Source organism: Mirounga leonina, unplaced genomic scaffold (assembly GCF_011800145.1).
Source record: "Mirounga leonina isolate KUSES-001 unplaced genomic scaffold, KU_Mleo_1.0 Mir_200, whole genome shotgun sequence".
Classification (NCBI taxonomy): Eukaryota; Metazoa; Chordata; class Mammalia; order Carnivora; family Phocidae; genus Mirounga; species Mirounga leonina.
In genome coordinates, this window is record NW_023270503.1 from 4,820,127 (window position 1) to 4,837,018 (window position 16,892).

The 16,892-nt window shown below is 48.8% G+C and overlaps 1 protein-coding gene and 1 non-coding gene across 3 annotated transcripts in view; one reads left to right on the forward strand and one right to left on the reverse strand.

Moving 5' to 3' along the window:
- The window catches only part of SUPT6H (SPT6 homolog, histone chaperone and transcription elongation factor), a 32,225-nt gene that overhangs the window by 2,202 nt on the left and 13,131 nt on the right, over window positions 1-16,892 (reverse strand). For both annotated transcript variants that reach the window (XM_035027707.1, XM_035027708.1), the window contains exons 9-33: window positions 16,593-16,709; window positions 15,955-16,044; window positions 15,606-15,748; window positions 14,807-14,955; window positions 14,555-14,653; window positions 13,949-14,078; window positions 13,714-13,864; window positions 13,336-13,490; window positions 12,958-13,153; window positions 12,413-12,552; window positions 12,173-12,290; window positions 10,543-10,619; window positions 10,165-10,300; window positions 9,740-9,877; window positions 9,493-9,660; window positions 8,389-8,516; window positions 7,055-7,262; window positions 6,406-6,553; window positions 5,829-5,971; window positions 4,781-4,921; window positions 3,524-3,719; window positions 2,887-3,125; window positions 2,185-2,298; window positions 1,892-2,016; window positions 119-231 (exon numbers count right to left, since the gene is read on the reverse strand). In XM_035027707.1, the coding sequence (XP_034883598.1) occupies window positions 119-231; window positions 1,892-2,016; window positions 2,185-2,298; window positions 2,887-3,125; window positions 3,524-3,719; window positions 4,781-4,921; window positions 5,829-5,971; window positions 6,406-6,553; window positions 7,055-7,262; window positions 8,389-8,516; window positions 9,493-9,660; window positions 9,740-9,877; window positions 10,165-10,300; window positions 10,543-10,619; window positions 12,173-12,290; window positions 12,413-12,552; window positions 12,958-13,153; window positions 13,336-13,490; window positions 13,714-13,864; window positions 13,949-14,078; window positions 14,555-14,653; window positions 14,807-14,955; window positions 15,606-15,748; window positions 15,955-16,044; window positions 16,593-16,709 (3,562 nt within the window). The remainder of the gene's footprint in view (window positions 1-118; window positions 232-1,891; window positions 2,017-2,184; window positions 2,299-2,886; window positions 3,126-3,523; window positions 3,720-4,780; window positions 4,922-5,828; window positions 5,972-6,405; window positions 6,554-7,054; window positions 7,263-8,388; window positions 8,517-9,492; window positions 9,661-9,739; window positions 9,878-10,164; window positions 10,301-10,542; window positions 10,620-12,172; window positions 12,291-12,412; window positions 12,553-12,957; window positions 13,154-13,335; window positions 13,491-13,713; window positions 13,865-13,948; window positions 14,079-14,554; window positions 14,654-14,806; window positions 14,956-15,605; window positions 15,749-15,954; window positions 16,045-16,592; window positions 16,710-16,892) is intronic.
- TRNAR-CCU lies at window positions 8,751-8,823 on the forward strand. The gene has a single exon. It is a non-coding gene; the product is annotated as a tRNA-Arg (tRNA).

Below are 16,892 nucleotides of genomic sequence, written 5' to 3' on the forward strand. Positions count from 1 at the left end.
CAGGAGTGAGGCAGCTGCGGTGACAGCTCAGGCCTTGCCCCTTCCACAGGTGGCAAGTGAGCATCCGGATTCAGGGCCTAGCTGTCCCTTTAAGCACACCCCAGAGCGCAGAACTCACCCGGGACAGGATCCTGGTAGTGATCCTTAAACCATCTGAAAAGTCCATTCACAGTAGGGAAGATTTGGCCCCGGTACCGGAATCCTTCGGGAGTCACTGTTACATATTCTATCCTGGGATTTTGGAAGGAAACATGCGTCAGACACCACTTGGGGTCAGCCCTGAGAGAGGGGCCAGAACAGATCTCTACCATGTGAAGAAGCCAAGCTGGGTGCTGGGGCGGAAAGGAGAGATGAAAGAGCCCCGACTCTGTCAAAGGAGGCCGCACTCTGAGGAGGTGAGCATGGTCAAGGCCAGGAGTCAGCAGCCCCTGGTATGCTAGGACAGGTCGCCAGAGGATGGCCTGCAGGGGGCTGGCCCACCATCCTGCCACCATCCTGGGCTGCAGGATGATGGCAGCACATGCAGGTGAGGGTAAGACTGAGGTCACAGTGTCAGGGTTGGAGGGGCCTCCCAGGGCAGCAAACACAATTCCCCATGAACTGGAATCTGGAAGCACCCCTGTTTAGGTGGGGAGTCTGACCTTACTCAACACTGCGGTGCAGGGAGTACGTGAGGATGGGCTCTGTCACTTGCCACCTAGATGACTTTATGTGAAGTTACTAAACCCGAATCTCAGCTTCATTTGAAAATGAGAGTAACAACCCTTAAACCTTTAGAATTGCGTGTGAGGAATAAATGAGACGGTGCACAGGACGCACTTAGCATGGTGCCTAAATTACGGTTTTGTTCGATTAAGGGTAACTGTCAATTACCAACAGACAATTACAAAAGCACCAAGTTCTCATTTATATGTAAGTTGAACCCTGCTTCCTAAATCTAATGACACTCAAGTGTCATTAGTTTGGCAACACAAGGAGTCTGCATGCCTTCCTATGGAAAGTTATCATGGTGCCTTTACTCCTTTGTTTAAAGGTCCCTTATTTGTTTAACTGTTTCTCATGGGACAGTGTCCAGCCAAGAGCCTTGGCTGCCATCCTCTGGAAGCTGAGTCAGAAATGGCTTCTCAGAAACGACAACAATATTCCACATGTGCCCAAGATGGTGTAGGGTCTAGAGTCTAGAGTTTCTTGTCACCAGCCACTGAGTCCCTACCTACAGTCTATACTGTTTATCATGTGCAGGCAATAATAGGCAGACAAGAGCAGAAATGCACTGGCCTTGGCCAAGGGCACAGAGAAGGCTGGTAGAATGATCAGTCTGGGTAATAGACAAAAAGAAAGCAGATCCAAAAAAAGAAAAAAGGAAAAAGGGACTTTGGTTCAGAGTGAGCTCTAAAGGGACCCAGACAAAGGAATATGTAGAAGGAAGGAGAGGGGAGTCAATGGTAGGAGGAGGAGAAGCTCTTCTGACCCAACGCTTCAGTGCAGGCAGTTCTTTAGCACACTACGGCGACCATGAGCCGCCATGTGCTCACCGCCCTGGCCAGCGCAAAGCAGAGAGGGAAAAGGAGAGACCTGTGTCCTGGCCCCCATCTCTGCCAGTCAGGTGGGGAGAGGCTGGTCATTTCCATCACTCCTTGGAAGAGAAAAGAGGTGAAAGAAACTTTCTCTCACAGGGCTGAGGAAAGTATCTTTCTTACCGAATCTTTGCCCTTTTGCCTCTAAATCATCACCCTCTATCCTCAACTCCAACCTCCACTGCTGGTCTAAACAAGTTAAGAGGGGAAAGACAGTCAGGCAGAACCAGACAAGAGGACTGCTCCAGGGCTAACTCCCCTGCTAGCCTATCTGCGGACCCCAGCAGCAGCACCTTCTCAGCACCAGTACTCACCTGGGTTTACCCCGGGGCTGGTATCCCAGTAGGAACTTGCCGGGCAGTTCCTTGCAGGCACAGATGAAATAAGGGATGAAAGTGGGCTTCTCCTTCTTAGTTTTGATGAGCAGCTCTTCTAATTTCTGGGGGTAGAACGAGAGGGAGAGGTTGGGATAGCAGCATGCTCGGTACACAATGTCTGGTACACACACAAGGCACACCTCTTTCACCAGAACATCCCCTACACTGAAGGGAAACCAGACATACTGAAGTGACCGGGAGAGTCACGCCTTGAAGAGCCCTGGACTCACCTTACGGTCACCACCACTGCAGTCCTGATAATACTTGTGGTTCAGGAGGTCCCGGGCAAAGGACGCCATGGGCTGTACATAGCGAGCAACAATCTCATCCAAGTCTTCAAATTCCTGTGGGGAGATGGTAAAGGCCCCACGGGTCACACTGCCAGCTGAGACTCCTGGCCCTTCATCCAATCCACTCAGAAGAGAACCCATGGGAGGACGTGGACTTCCCAGCCCTGCTGTGGCCTCACTCCACTGCAAAGTCCCCTCCATTGATCCAGCTGTTTGAGTTGTGCCCAGATCTATCAGCTTACAAGGCTCAAAATCCTTTAAACTGTAACTTCGATTCTCCCCTGCTACTTGGGAACAACAGGGAGCTTCGTAAAATTTTTCTCTACTGAAAACAAAAAAGGGAAACACGTGTGTGTATGCGTGCGTGATCATTTGCTTCTGCACGTGTATTTTCTCCTCTTCCTCCGCTGGCGCTCTCTAGGTAGCCTATTTTAAAATTTAGAGGACACAGAAAAAGGAGCAAAATATATAAAAATTGTTATCAAATGACTCATCTCATAATCAACCTCCTGTTCTGTTGCTCTGTGCAGCTAAAATACATACAACGCACATAAGTCACTAACGTCAGCTGAAAGTAGCCAGAAATGGCTTGTTTCTGGAAGCAGGACAGGGGATGGGAAGTGGGCAGGAGCTGGCTCTCACCTCACTGTTGATCCACAGGGTGGCTCCCAGGCTGAAGGCATTTTCCTTGCCTTCTTCCCGCACATCCACGTGTTGGTAGATGCCATCGCTGACCTTCCAGGTCACGGTCAGGTGATTTTCACCCTTGCTACTTGGGCGGATGATCACGTCACCCTGGTCCATGGTCTCCATCATCTTTTCTGCTTGCTTGAAGTTTATATTATGGAAGGATGGGTGTGCAATCACTCGTTTGATGTATGCTGAGGAGGGCAGGAAAGAACAACAGATCAGGTGAGGGGCCTGGGAGCCCAAAATCATGGGACAAATCGTGGCTTCATTTCTGACCCCCTGTCAAATTCTGAGACTCCTTTACCCTCACCGACCTGGATTCTCTGATGTGAAGGATGTGTGAACCTGGGCTCCTAAGGTGCTCAGAAAACGAGCCTTTAAACGTCACAGTGCATTAGCAAAGAACGTGTGGCCCGAGAAGACCCTGGCTTCCAGCCCTGCCACTGACTCCATCCATGATGTCTCTGGGCTTCAGCACCTCAGAGCTAAGCACTCACTCCCACCGGGGCACAGCCATCAGCAAGCGCATCCTGTGGAGGGAGGGCTGCCGAGACCTGGGCTGCACAGGTGTGGTGGTGGCCACACTCACTGGTCCGCTGCTGCTTCCGTTTCATGTCCTCCTCCTGCTTGTGGTCTGCTGCTTCGGCATCAAAGTCATAGTACGTGTCCTTGGGCAGTTTCCACTCGTTGTTCCTGTCCATGAGGTCTGAGGTTCGGCAGGTAAGGTCGGCGCTAAACTTCTCAATGTCAATCTTCATGATGCGGCAGTGAACGGTCATTCCCACCTAGATCCACAGAACATTTGAGCTGGAAGGGACAAAGATGATCTAGCCCGATGCCCCATTTTACGTGTGAGAAAACCAAAGTCCAGGCAGAAAGACGGGACAGTGACTTGCCTAAAGCCAGCCAGCTAGCAAGTGACTGATCAGGAGCTCAGTGCTGAGTCTGGTCTGCAGAACACGGGCCATGCCCTGCACAGATGCCTCTCATTCTAGGCAGGAAAACCAACTGGGGCTGACTGTGTCTACCCTGCCACTGGCACTCTCCCCTTCTCCCATAAAGTTACCTAATTACTGCTCCTGGGGTGCAATCAAAGTCTGGCTGCCCTTTTTGGAGGGGAGGCAATATAAGAGCTTTCTGTGCTTTCCCCTTGACTTGTGTCTTTCTTCGAAACAGCGGCGCGAGCCAGTCACACGGCATGGCTCTCCTTTCGAAACTCTCCCTAGCTTCCTTTTTCAGGAAGATCTTTCCCCAACCTTCCCAACTCCATGGTTCTCAGGGGTTCATGACACTTAGAACCACAGCATTTGGCAGATCTGGTACCAGCCATGTCACCAACTAACTGGGTGATCCTGGAAAAGACACTCAAATTTCTCTGGAAAAAGAAGGTCCCATTTCCTTCCCCATCATGTTGTGAGATTGGAGACAACAGACGTAAATGTCAAGTGCTGGTATCTAGTGGGTGCAATAATAGATGGCAGCTGGCAGGAGAAGACTAGCACAGAAAGAGAGCTTAGCCTTTCTGTTTCACAGCATGAAATGCTGGGCCCTGCTTCCTGCCTGCAGACTAAAGCCCAGCTTCCCACACAGGAAGAGAGAGCCCTCCCCTGAAGGGCTGGCAACCCAGTGAAATCTCACAAAGGCAGTGAACAAAAGCTGCTCCTCATTCACATGCTTCTCACCCTGGCTTCTTTCAATTAGTTATAAATCCTCTTGACACTCTCTCCCTACCAGCAGCCACTGGGAACAGAGCCTCACTTTTGGGGGGCACTGCCCAAAGTTCCGGAGCACCCAATTTGGGCGGCTGAAAGCCCCACTAGATGCCTTAGCCCGGTCGTTCATCTACCTTCACTCGCTCCTCCGGCCGCTTTACCACTTTGTCACTGAGGAACTTGGTGGGGATGAAGCCGGTGACACCATTGTCTAGCCGTGTTTTGACCCCAATGGCCTGGCCTGGGCATGAACCGCTGTCAAAGTGGTTCCAGACCTGAAAAGTACATCAGGAGAGGAGCTTGGTCATTAAGATTCTGGAGATCACATGTTCAAAAAAGAGCTGCCAGAGCACTGCAATTTCTTACCATAACACCTGGCAATGTGGTCTGAAAACACAATGACTCAGCCACCCACCAACACAGATTCCGAACATCCCTGATGTTCCTTGACTCATAAATGATGTCAGTGGCTGGCACCACTGGCCATCAGAGCTATCCTTCATGTTAAATCGAATCTATACATCTCTCTAGCTGCGACTGAGGCCCCTTCTCCCACTTTGTTCAGACACAAGAAATATACATGCCAGTCTCCGCAGAACAACCCATTTCAGTGAACCAGGCGCCCCCTGGCTTTCTTATAACCTGGACAAATCCCACCAGCTTCCTTTATTAGGTAAAGTTCAGAAATTATCTCTTTCACAGACTGCCTGATAACATTTGAAGACTCAGAAAAAGCGTTCAGGGTGGCTTTAATGACTTCCGACCATCAGAGAGGCAGATAATGTCTAGAAGAAAGTGGGACAAATTAAAATGTGTGTGGAAAATGGAAAAAATTCAAGACAGCCTATAGATACCTTCTAACTAGCATGTACGGGGACACTGTGCCTCCCCTGTAAGAAATGCACGTCTTTGTTTCTCCAATCTGGTTGAGTTAGATCCCCAGAGAATGAGAAACTCGGATTAAAGGCTGAGCCAGAATAGAAGGAAGCACACAGATTTCGGACCAGCATTCCAAGGGACTTCACATTAGACCTGTATGTGTTCTAGTCCTCTTCCCTCTCTTGTGTTATTTGTTTGGTTAAGAGCACCACCTAAAACAGCCCAATTCTTGACTCCTTTCTAGGGCATAGAGAACATTCAATCGAGGAACTCCAGTGACCACAGTAACACGGCAGCACGTACCTCACTTAGTTCAGGGAAATTGTCTTGCTGACAGAAGGGGCACTGCCAGAGCCCTGTCTCATCATTGCGGATTGCTTGGTCATAGCTCTCACCCTGGGGACGCCTGTGGGCAATGCCAGTGACGTTGCAGATGATGAGCTTTCCTGCGGGAAAGGGCGAGGATAGGGAAGGAAAGAAAAGAATGGGGAACAGGCTAAGAAAACTGGAGGGGTAACTCCTTCCCACTGACTTTTTAGTGACAGAACATCTGTCTTACAGCATCTCCACAGATTTCCCTCACATCCTTGAGAAGGCAAATCTTCCCCTGATTTGATGACGGGAGAACATGGAAGCCTCTATGAGTGATTCCCTCAAGATCCTGCAGCAGCAGGTTAAAGGCAGTCTGACCCTGGACTCAGTTTTGAGTCCTAGTCCAGGGCTTTATAGTTATAATCTTCTTACAGGCTCCCCTGGTTTTTTCTCCCTACAGACCTGCCTCATTCTGTTGGAATCATGGCTTGGTTTGAATGTATATAGTAAATGCACCCCCCCACCCTTACATATCCTTCTCCAACTGAAAACTAGACCCAGAATTTACCAATGTAGAAGGTCTCTGGTGTTTCTTTGGTTAACATATTGAAGATTTCCTCTGTGTTGGGAGAGCGGTAGGCTGTACGGAGGTCCTTATACCGGCAGCTCAGCTCCGCCCGGATGTCGTACAGGGTGATGTGTTTGTCACCGTAGCCCTGCGGAAGAAGCCCATCAGAAAGAACCTTGCAACCATTCCCCAACTGGAGCCACAGGGGCTTTCAATGAAAGGAATAGGCCAGTTGGCCCCTGTCAGAGCTTCTCTTCTTTTTTTCCCCTTCAACATTTATGACAGGAAATTTTCAAACCTTCTCTTAATCATGCAATGTTCTAGAATAAAAATGCCTCAGAAAACCCTAATGTGTGAAATAGACACATGCAAAGCTGTGCTATTGGAGAGGAGGAGAGAAGGCTTAGAAGGAAACTTGACTATTGCCCCAACCCCCCTGTAGTAGCCACAGCAGTTTGAGACTTCCTTGGCTCCTTAATAAGTAGACTGAACACTTGAAAAACCCAGTATAGCCTGGGGAGGGAGAAGAGAGAATCGAGTTTCCCATGTTAACAATATCAGAGGTTTTCTTGAGACTTGCTGCCCAGGTCTCCTCCCAACCAGGGCACTTGGGATGATTTCTGTGCCAGGCCTCTACACTGTCACCCACCTGCCTCTCCAGTTCTTCTGCAAAGGCATCAAGGTCCAGGTCCTTGAGTCGCTCTGGGTTTTCCAAGATCTCTTCGAGGGCTCCTGCAGGGTTGGCGTCCTCAGCTGATTCATCATATTCGAGAGCATCCACTGCCATCTTCCTGGCCCACTCATAGGTCTCAGGGTGGACTCGGGAACCATCAAGAACTTCAATGTATGAGTCAGTGCTGAAGGAAAGGCAGAAAAGGGGCAAGGATATAGAACGAGAAGCTTCTAGCAACAACCCAAATGTCCACCAATGGGGAACTGGTTAAATAAATTAGGGTACCTCCATACAATGGAGTACTATACAGCCATTAAAAATAATGAGGTAGGTCTATGTGTGCTGACATGGAGAGATGACCACAATATACTGATACGTGAAGAATGCACTGCAAAACACTATGAACCGTATGACCCCATTTTTGTAGTAAATGGGTAGTTAGTAAATGCATAGCAAAAATAAAATTTAGGAACGTTGTAGTATACACCAAATTGTTATGGTAGTTATCTCTGGGGGGTGGGATTATGGGGGACTTCCACTTTCTGCATAATACTGCTATACATTGAATTTTATATCACGAACTTAAATAAGTGTTATAATAAGATAAAACAAGAAGGGGGAAAAAGACTTCTGACAATTTGCTGGCAGCTATTTTCCCCCATAAAGCCTTCCCAGGCTGGTCTCGCCCGTGCACTCACATGGACCTATGTTATTCGTGGAGTGTTACAGCAAAGCTGGGTGGAAAATGAAGTTTTAGAACTTGAAGCCTATTTCCCCACTGATTTCCATTACTGAATGAGGAGCTATGTGCCCGTGGAAAAGATCCTCCAAAGACTGAGTTGATAACTTCTGGAGAGGAAGAGGTCAATAGTGAAGTCCAAAGTCCAAGTGAATAGAACTTTCTCTCAATAACATCATCTCAAAACATACCGAATCTCTCTCCCCCTTCCTTATTTCCTCATACCCCCACACTCCTTTTCCATTGCCCCTGCTAGTCCCACCCTTATCTAATCATGGCAGATCATAACAGAACATGTTTGTGTTTACTGAACAAAGCCTTGTATGTTTCCTGTCCTTAATTTAAAAAGTAAGTTGGTTCTTTTTAGGTTTTTCTCACACAAAAAAAACTTCACATAATTGAACCGATCTTTTCCATAGGTCAGAGGCTCTTGACTTAATAAAGGTTCCTCACCTTTGCTTTAAAATATTTAATTCAAATACCTCGGGCCCTTTGACAGCCCTAATTCCCTGAATCCCCAAAGCAAAGCCCAAGGGAATTCCTCCTGGCCCACCCAGGCAGAGGGCATCACCTGTCCCCCAGGGAGGCCGTGTCAATCTTGAGGAAGCCAGCACAATTCATGAAGACTTTGGGACCCATGTGGCACATGGTGACCAGCTGGGTCCGGCTCTCGAGCCTGGTGTTGTTTTGCTTCAGGATCTAGGGGAGAGGTGTGGAGTGAGCCAGAGCAGCAGGCAGGCCCCACTCTCCCCGCCTGCTTTCAGGTTCCTGGGAAACCCTCCGTGATGGAAACTCTGTCCCCATGCCTCAATATCTAACTGGGCACTATTCCATACTGTCTGTCTTTAAAAAAATTATTTTAGTGAACTACGTTAACCTGCCAAAAATAATACATAACTAATGTATGGCTTAAAATTAACAATAAAATGGGGCACCTGGCTGGCTCAGTTGGAAGAGCACGTGACTCCTGATCTCGGGGTTGTGAGTTCGAATCCCATGTTGGGTGTAGGTATTACTTAAAAAAATAAAAAATCTTTTTTTTTTTAAAGATTTTATTTATTTGAGAGAGAGAGAGAATGAGTGAGTGAGAGAGAGAGAGAGCATGAGAGGGGGGAGGGTCAGAGGGAGAAGCAGACTCCCCACTGAGCAGGGAGCCCGATATGGGACTCCATCCTGGAACCCCGGGATCATGACCTGAGCCTAAGGCAGTCACTTAACCAACTGAGCCACCCAGGCGCCCCCCAACCCAAAAAATCTTAAAAAAAAAAAAAAAGTTAATGATAAAATATATACCCAAGTACCCATCACTCATCTTAAAGAATATTACTAATACTTCTAAAGCTCCCTGCATACCCCTTCCCCCCACCAACTCCTGACTGAAAGCCCTTTTTTTCCCACTGTAATAAACCATTATCCTGAGGTTTGTGTCTGGTACTCTTCTCACTTTCTTCCATCCATTTTAAAATCTTGGTTTATGGCTATCTTTCCCATAGTATAGTAGTGAAGAGCACAGCTGTGGCCACCTGGGTCTCAAGTCTGACTTGGACTCTCACGAGCTGGACTCTGGTCAAGCCCCTTTATCTCTCTGACCTTGGTCTTTTGTCAAATCATGCTGGCAGAGTGTAAAGGCTCAGTGAAATGGGAACTTTAATTTTCTGATTCAACCCCATCCTACCTTGAGGAGATGGGTCCCTTTTCGAGGTCCCAGGCCACAGACATACTGGATCAAGGCCTGGCTGTACGGGTGGGCGATGGCACGGTTGACATCGACACCAACCTCATTGACTCGGTTGATAAATTCACAGTACAAGGCGTTGAGCAGCTCCTCTTTCACCACGTGCTCCTGTGGACACAGAGCAGGCAGGGGTAAGGTTCCTGTGCCATTCTGTCCGCCCAGGCTTGCCTCTCAAAACTCTATTCACCTGCAAGGGATGAAACTTGAGACATAGGATGTCTTCATCAGAGCTGCACACCTGGGCAAATTCAATCAGAGGGTCCTGGATGCGCCGGGCCAGGGAGACGGCTTGTCTCAGCACTGGAGGGTAATCCCGGAACTCTGCCTAGAGTCAAATGAGGACCAGTAGGACCATTAAGTTCCATTAGCTCTGAACAACAAAAGGAAATCCAAAGTGTTCTAGCCTTAAGTCACTTTCTCGTCTTCTCTGGGGCCAATTTAATCTGCAGGGCTCCCAATCTGAGCCATGACTGGCAAAATGAAGCACCCCCACGTGGGTAAGTGAATAAGTGCAGTCCTGTGCCCTTGATCACTCTCGTTTCCCTATTAAACTTCCCTGGGATTGACAGCTCTTACTTGTTCAGGTCCCAAGAATGGGGGCTCCAGCATTACCTCCGATTTCTTGCTGTTCATATAGAGAATGGCCAACTCATTATCAACCAGCTCCACCCCAATAGAGGACAGCTGTTGGCCCTGGTCCAGCTCATGCACAATGCGCTTCACATCTTCAATCAACATCTGGGCGTCCCTGGAGGGATGAGGGGTTTTGGGTCAGGGCTCTTTCTGAATTGTTTCTCAGGAATAGACAGACTCAGGGCTGGGATGGGGGTAGGGTGGTAGGGAAAGGGCTTTGAAAACAAAGAACTACCCCCCCGGGGATGGGAAATTTACCAAGGGTCTACAGAGGCATATGCCCGCTTTGTTAGAAGCATATGCCAGATTCAATAAGAAGGGATCAGTTAATTTAGTCTGATCCCCTGGTGCCCCTACCTGTTTTCTCCTGCAACTGTCACCACATGAGGCTTTTTGTTCAGAAGAAATTTCTTTAGGGTTTCAATGTCTTGAGCCTGGATTGAAATAAAACTGGAACTAAATGGCTCTGAAGATAGGGAGATCTTTAACAGTTTTCTCTCCCTAAGTAGCGCCAAGACCTTTTAAGACCAGAGAATGGTAAGGTCCAAGTTAGACACGATGCACACACACTGTCTAACTGAAACATAAAACAAGGAAACTAAGATCTCTGGTTTGAATGTCATACATCCATTAACATTTTCTAAAGTTACTCTTCTTCTGGCTCATAGTTGGTTGTGGTCAAACACACTTGGGTCGGGCGCCTGGGTGGCTCAGTTGGTTAAGCGACTGCCTTCGGCTCAGGTCATGATCCTGGAGTCCCAGGATCGAGTCCGGCATCGGGCTCCCTGCTCAGCGGGGAGTCTGTTTCTCCCTCTGACCCTCCCCCCTCTCATGTGCTCTCTCTCTCAAATAAATAAATAAAATCTTTAAAAAACAAACAAAACAGGGGCGCCTGGGTGGCTCAGTCGTTAAGCGTCTGCCTTCGGCTCAGGTCATGATCCCAGGGTCCTGGGATCGAGTCCCACATCGGGCTCCCTCCTCGGGGGGAAGCCTGCTTCTCCCTCTCCCCCTCCCGCTGCTTGTGTTCCTGCTCTCGCTACCTCTGTCTCTGTCAAATAAATAAATAAAATCTTTAAAAAAAAAAAAACAAAAAACAAAACAAAAACAAACAAACAAAACAAAACAAAACACACTTGGGTCTTCCTTTTCTTCTTTTCCTTCCTTTTTAGTTATCTTTACACTCAACGTGGGGCTTGATCTCAACAACCTTGAGATCAAGAGTCCCATGCTCCTCTGACTGATCCAAACATACTTGGGTTTTGCTAACATAAACCACTATTTGGTTGTCAGGACTATTCTAATCTCATTTCAGTGTTTTCTTTTTAAAAAATGATTGTTAATGGGGTGCCTGGGTGGCTCAGTAGGTTAAGCGTCTGCCTTCCGCTCAGGTCATGATCCCAGGGTCCTGGAATTGAGCCTGACGTCGGGCTCCCTACCTGCTTCTCCTTCTCCCCCCTGCTTATGCTTTCTCTATTTCTCTTGCTCTCTCAAATAAATAAAATCTTAAAAAAAAAAGGTTGTTAAAAATTACTTTAGGATGCACCTCTCTTGGCAAAATGGAGAGATACCATTAGGTTAAAAAAAATTCAGAAACATATACGTGAGATGAATTCAAATTTCTCCTTCCTTGAAAAAAAACACTGAAAGGCTAAAGCTGGGAAAAGGTTGGCTTAATGCCTCACTGGCTTTCAGCTGCTGGAACAGGATGACCCAGATGCTGGTAAGAACTGAGGCCATAATGGCAACTCCCAGAAGCACACAAGGCCTAGGACTTGGCCTCCAGCCAGAAGTAAATTCTGCACCACAACTTGAGCGCCATCTACTGCTTATGGAAGTGAGGCTTCTCCCAGGACTCCAGGGTTCAGCAACCAGGTAGAGATAACGAGGGTCTTGCATGGGACGTTGCGTAGACCATAAACATATATCCCCATGGAATTGTAAAATGTACTTAAGGTGTACACTTGGTTACCCCGTCCCAGCCACTTGCCTTCTTTTCCCGTTCTTCCTCTCTCCATGCAGTTCGCCGTTTGGTAAAATGGGGCAGCCGAAGGAAGTCTGTCACTTCTCCTTCGCCGTTGACCAGGGCGCAGAACACAGGGTGATCTCTGACAACCAGACCGGAAAAGAATAGTGCAACAGTCAGAAATAAGAGAATATAACTAAGAAAAGAATGAGATTAGGAAGTCAGGGAAGGGGTGAGGCTGGGCAGGCACGAACGAGCAGGTACCTGGCAGAGGAGAAAGCGATGCCTAGGACGCGGATGCCCTTCCCTTGGTTCTCATCCATAAAGTCATCATCTTCCTCTACCTGTTGATCTGGCCGGTAGGGTGCAACCCTCAACCAGTTGTAGAGTTTGCGACTACAGGCCTGAGGAGGAGACACACCAGACACTAGGGCCGAGAGGCTCACCAAGTGTGCCATGGAAACAGATGCAGGTGCGCATGTGCCAAGGTTGTACTGACATGCGCACTTGCTCCTAGCCCTTGGCGGGCTTATGGTGCTAAGGCATACCTTGCTTTTGGAAACAGGGGAGTACGCAGAGAACAGTAATATAAACAAAGAATGTTTGGATTGGGGGTGGCAAGCCAAGAGGCTGTTCAAATGGGGAGGTTTTGGAGTGATCCATGGCCTTGTTTGCGCTCCCTGTGATTACCCTCCCCCTCCCCTCAGTGTTTCTCCATTAGCTAGAAGACTACTATTAAGGAGTTCCTGCACTCTCAGCTCTAGTTTGGGGAAATCACAGAACCAAAGACCATGAGTTTCTGTCTTCACCTTTATGACATATTCTTTGGCTTCGGCCAGCAGCTTGTTCTTGAGTTCTTTGGCCATCTGCACATAGAGGAACTGCTGCAAAGCTCGTTCGATGGCCATAGTGCGCTGCCGGTTCCACTCCTGCACCTGGTGGCTGAACTCATCTCGATAGTAAAACTGTTTGATCTCTTCGAAATATGTCTGGTCATTGCCGTAGCTGAGGAGAGACAACACGGCAGTGTCGGGGATGGAGGACAGGGGATACTCAGATGTCCACAAACCTTGAGTGAGCCAGGGACAATGACTCGCTCAACTCTAAAACTGCGGTTCACATTCTTGAAGGACCCCTCCCTCATCGAGCCCTTCCTCAAAGAGCCCCCACCCCAGAGCTTTGCTTACCCTTCTACCCCCTTCATGTCTATACTGATGTCAATGGTGAGTAGCCCTTCATCTTCAGCCAAGCATATCTTGAGGAACTGGTCATCTCTCAGTTCCTTAACAGGCTTGTTCTTTAAGTATTTGAAGGAATAAGCGTAGTGGGCCTCATCCACATCCTGCAGACATCAAGAGGAATTATCAGCCTACTGATGCCCTGACCAGGGGATGCAGGGAGTCCAGCTCTTAGAGAAGGCTCAGATAAGCTGGCTTGACCTTGGGAGAAAAGACTGCCTCCCTGCTCACAGGCAGATGGCTCAGCTGTGCACTAAAGCAAGAAACTCAGTTCAGTTGACACAGAGCTGGGCTATGTCTTGGATCAAAACCCTTCACCCAGCTCACCTTTCTACCTTTCTTGGTGGGGGTTATATTGAGCTTGGCTCTCTCCTGGAAGGTCTGCCTCAGCACCTGTCGGACAAGGGGCTCTCGGGCAATCTGCAGGGCTACCATGTAGCGGGCACCTTCCAGCACAGCTTCTGGCGTAGGGAACTGGCTGTGGGGAAAATGGGGCAGCTGCAGGATGACAGTGTCTGGCCCTCAGGCCCTTCCTCCTGCCAGCCACTTGCTGTACGCCTACCTGCAAACGTAATCCTTGGCCAGCTCCAAAGGCTCTGCAGGGAACTGCTCTGTCTCGTGCCGCTGATAGCTGTCCCGGAGGTTTTCCCCAAATTGCTCCGGAGTAAGCCCAAACTTTTTGGCCAGACCATCTGAAGCAAACAAGAGGGTGAAAGGTAAGACAACAGCTGGGCTGACAAATTTCTTTGCTCTCTGAATCCAGAGCAGCAATTCTGGGCACTAGACTTTAAAAAGGTCATGAAAAAGCAGGACCAGGAAGTTTACAAGGAATAGTAAAACTGCCTTTAAGCACCTGACAGGCTGTTATGAGGCAGGAGAAACAAGAATTTTCTGTGACTCCTGGGCTCAGAACTAAGGTGGAAATTATAGTTTACTAAAAGAACATCTCAGAGATAGGATGGACTCCATCTCTCTGATCATGTGAGCTTCCCATTCCTTTAGGAAGTTAGGGAAAGGCCTGGTCATTACTGTGGGGTGGGTGTGGGTGCAGGGGGGCTGGTGTTTGGCCTCTCAGATGTCAAGTCCTCTTCCTGCCCACCAGTGACTACCAGGGAACTCCCCTTGCTCATGGCTACAAAACCCAGGACACAAAGCAACTAGCTTATACCTAGCCCAGCGCTCTGGCAGATGGTGTACATATCTCGGCGGGAGGCCTGTTTGAGCTCTGGGCCCCTCTGCTCCTCATCTTCTGCCTCTTCACCCTCACCTGGGAAGAAATCATGAGTTAGTGCTCCAGTTTCCAGTCATTCCCGAGGATCTGACACATGTAAGAGAGAAGCCCCAAAGGACACTCAGCCCAGGTCATCCTAGGGGACGGCGTGGCCATCAAGCCTCCTGGGTTTTCTTTTCCAGCACTCGCCTTCCTCATCTCCCTCCTCCCGTACACGCTTCAGCTTCTTGCGGCTGGCCTTGGCAGCATTTTGCATCTTGGGGATATCACGACCATAATAAAGCAAGAAATGGTTGTAGACATCTTTCAGCTCATCCATTGACTGCACATCCTTAAGCCTGGAGGAAAGGAACAGAAGACCTCAATTACCACTGAGTAAGAATATAAACCCATTTCTGCTACAAGAGGTCCAATTCCCATGAGGCAAGATCCCAACTGGGATGGGTGCCTGTATTCTTCAATTATTAGAGCTATACAGCACCACTAGACCATGAGTTACTTGCAACCAAGGTATCTTAGAGAAGAAATATGTCAAATGGTGGTCGGTGGTTGTTAGAAATGGAGATGAAGTTGAAGAATCATATCTCTAGCAAAGTTCAGAGTCCTTGAGAAGTCCGCCCCCCGCCCCCCCCCCCGCCCCAGCTTCGTGACACTGGCCACTGAAGTCATCTGCTCCCCTCCCACACTCCACACTGATTGCAGACTCATCAAGCCACTTTCTGGTTATAATTTGGTTTCCCATGTAACTTTACATGCAGGGAATTCTCAGATCGGCAAACATGACTGTCTTATCCTTTAAACATTTTACATCAATATAGATAACTAAGATGATTTTGCCTGCCAGAAAGATCACTTTTGATGTGGGAACAAATTGGATTTCTAAGGGACGGGCCCTGTGCTGAGGATTTTGTAGGTTATGCTGCTCCCTGGGGGCCCGCCTTTGGTCTGAGTTTATTCCTTGTAATGGAATAAACCCTGCACACGTCACCTCTCCATGTCGGTGGTATCCAGAGCCCGGATGCCATCAGCAAGGGGTTTGTCAGGGTCAGCGGATATCTGCTCGTACTGATAAGCCTGCATCTTCTCAAATAGCCGTGTTAGGTTCTCTTTGCGGATCCTCAGTTGGGTCCACTAGGAGGAGACAAGGCAGGAGTAGGGGCTGGTGTTTGGCCTTGGAGACCTGAGGCTGCTCTGTTCCTTACTAGGAGACCCTGGCGGGGAGCTTGACAGGCTGGGGAGGTTTGGGCTGCCATGGTATGTATAGGAGGCTTGGGCTCCGGTAGTAGTGGTGCCCAATCCACACCTCAGCCTCTTAGCGGGGCACGGATCCATCTTACCTTTTCATCCCACTGCCACACCCTCCACAGGTCATTGATGTGCAACTCAGGCTCCACATACTCCTTACGGTAGAAAGCAATAAAAGGCACCTAGAATGGCAGGGAGACTGCAGTCAACCAGAGTGGAAAGATCTGTAAGGAGCTCCTTTGCCAGAGGGGTAAAATAGCACCAGAAAATTCAACAGTCGGAAGCTTGACCTCCCTCACAGGCTCCTTAAGGGCACGTGCTCTCCCCCATAGTGGAAAACAATGCTGCAGATAGGTAGCATCGTTCTCCTGATCACTAGCGTCTCCTTTGGTTCTCACACTCTTGAGCCAACGGACCACATCTGAGAACAGAAGGGGGTTCCCCACCTGACAGGTAGCTCCCTTTTCCCTCACCCCCAGGTGAATTTTTTTTGAGAGAGAGAGAGAGAGCATGCGCACAAGTGGGGGGTGGGGGTGAGGGTGGGCAGAGGGACATGGAGACAATCTAAAGCAGGTTCCATGCCCAGCGCAGAGCCTGACGTGGGGCTCGATCCCATGATCAGGACCTGAGCCGAAATCAAGAGCTGGACACTCAACTGACTGAGCCACCCAGGTGCGCCCCCCCAGCTGAATTTCTAACCAATGGGCCATTAGAGAGCTTGAGGTGCTACCTCAAAGTGTTGATTTCGCATGAAGCCCAGGGCTTCTTTAATCTTCTGAATTGTGCTGGGCCCTTTTCGACTGAAGCTGCTGGTTGGCTGCCCTCGGTCTAGATAATCACAGCTTTCCTAGAGCCAGAAGAAAAAAGAAACAGCAACAATGCTGTTACTTGTTTTGTCTTACCATGCGTGAAACTGTTTCATGTCAAAGGATAACCTTGTCAGATGAAATCCAGAAAAATCTCTCATACACATACACACACTCATACTGTCCTGTACTAGGCACATAGACGTTTGGGGCATGGGAGGAGG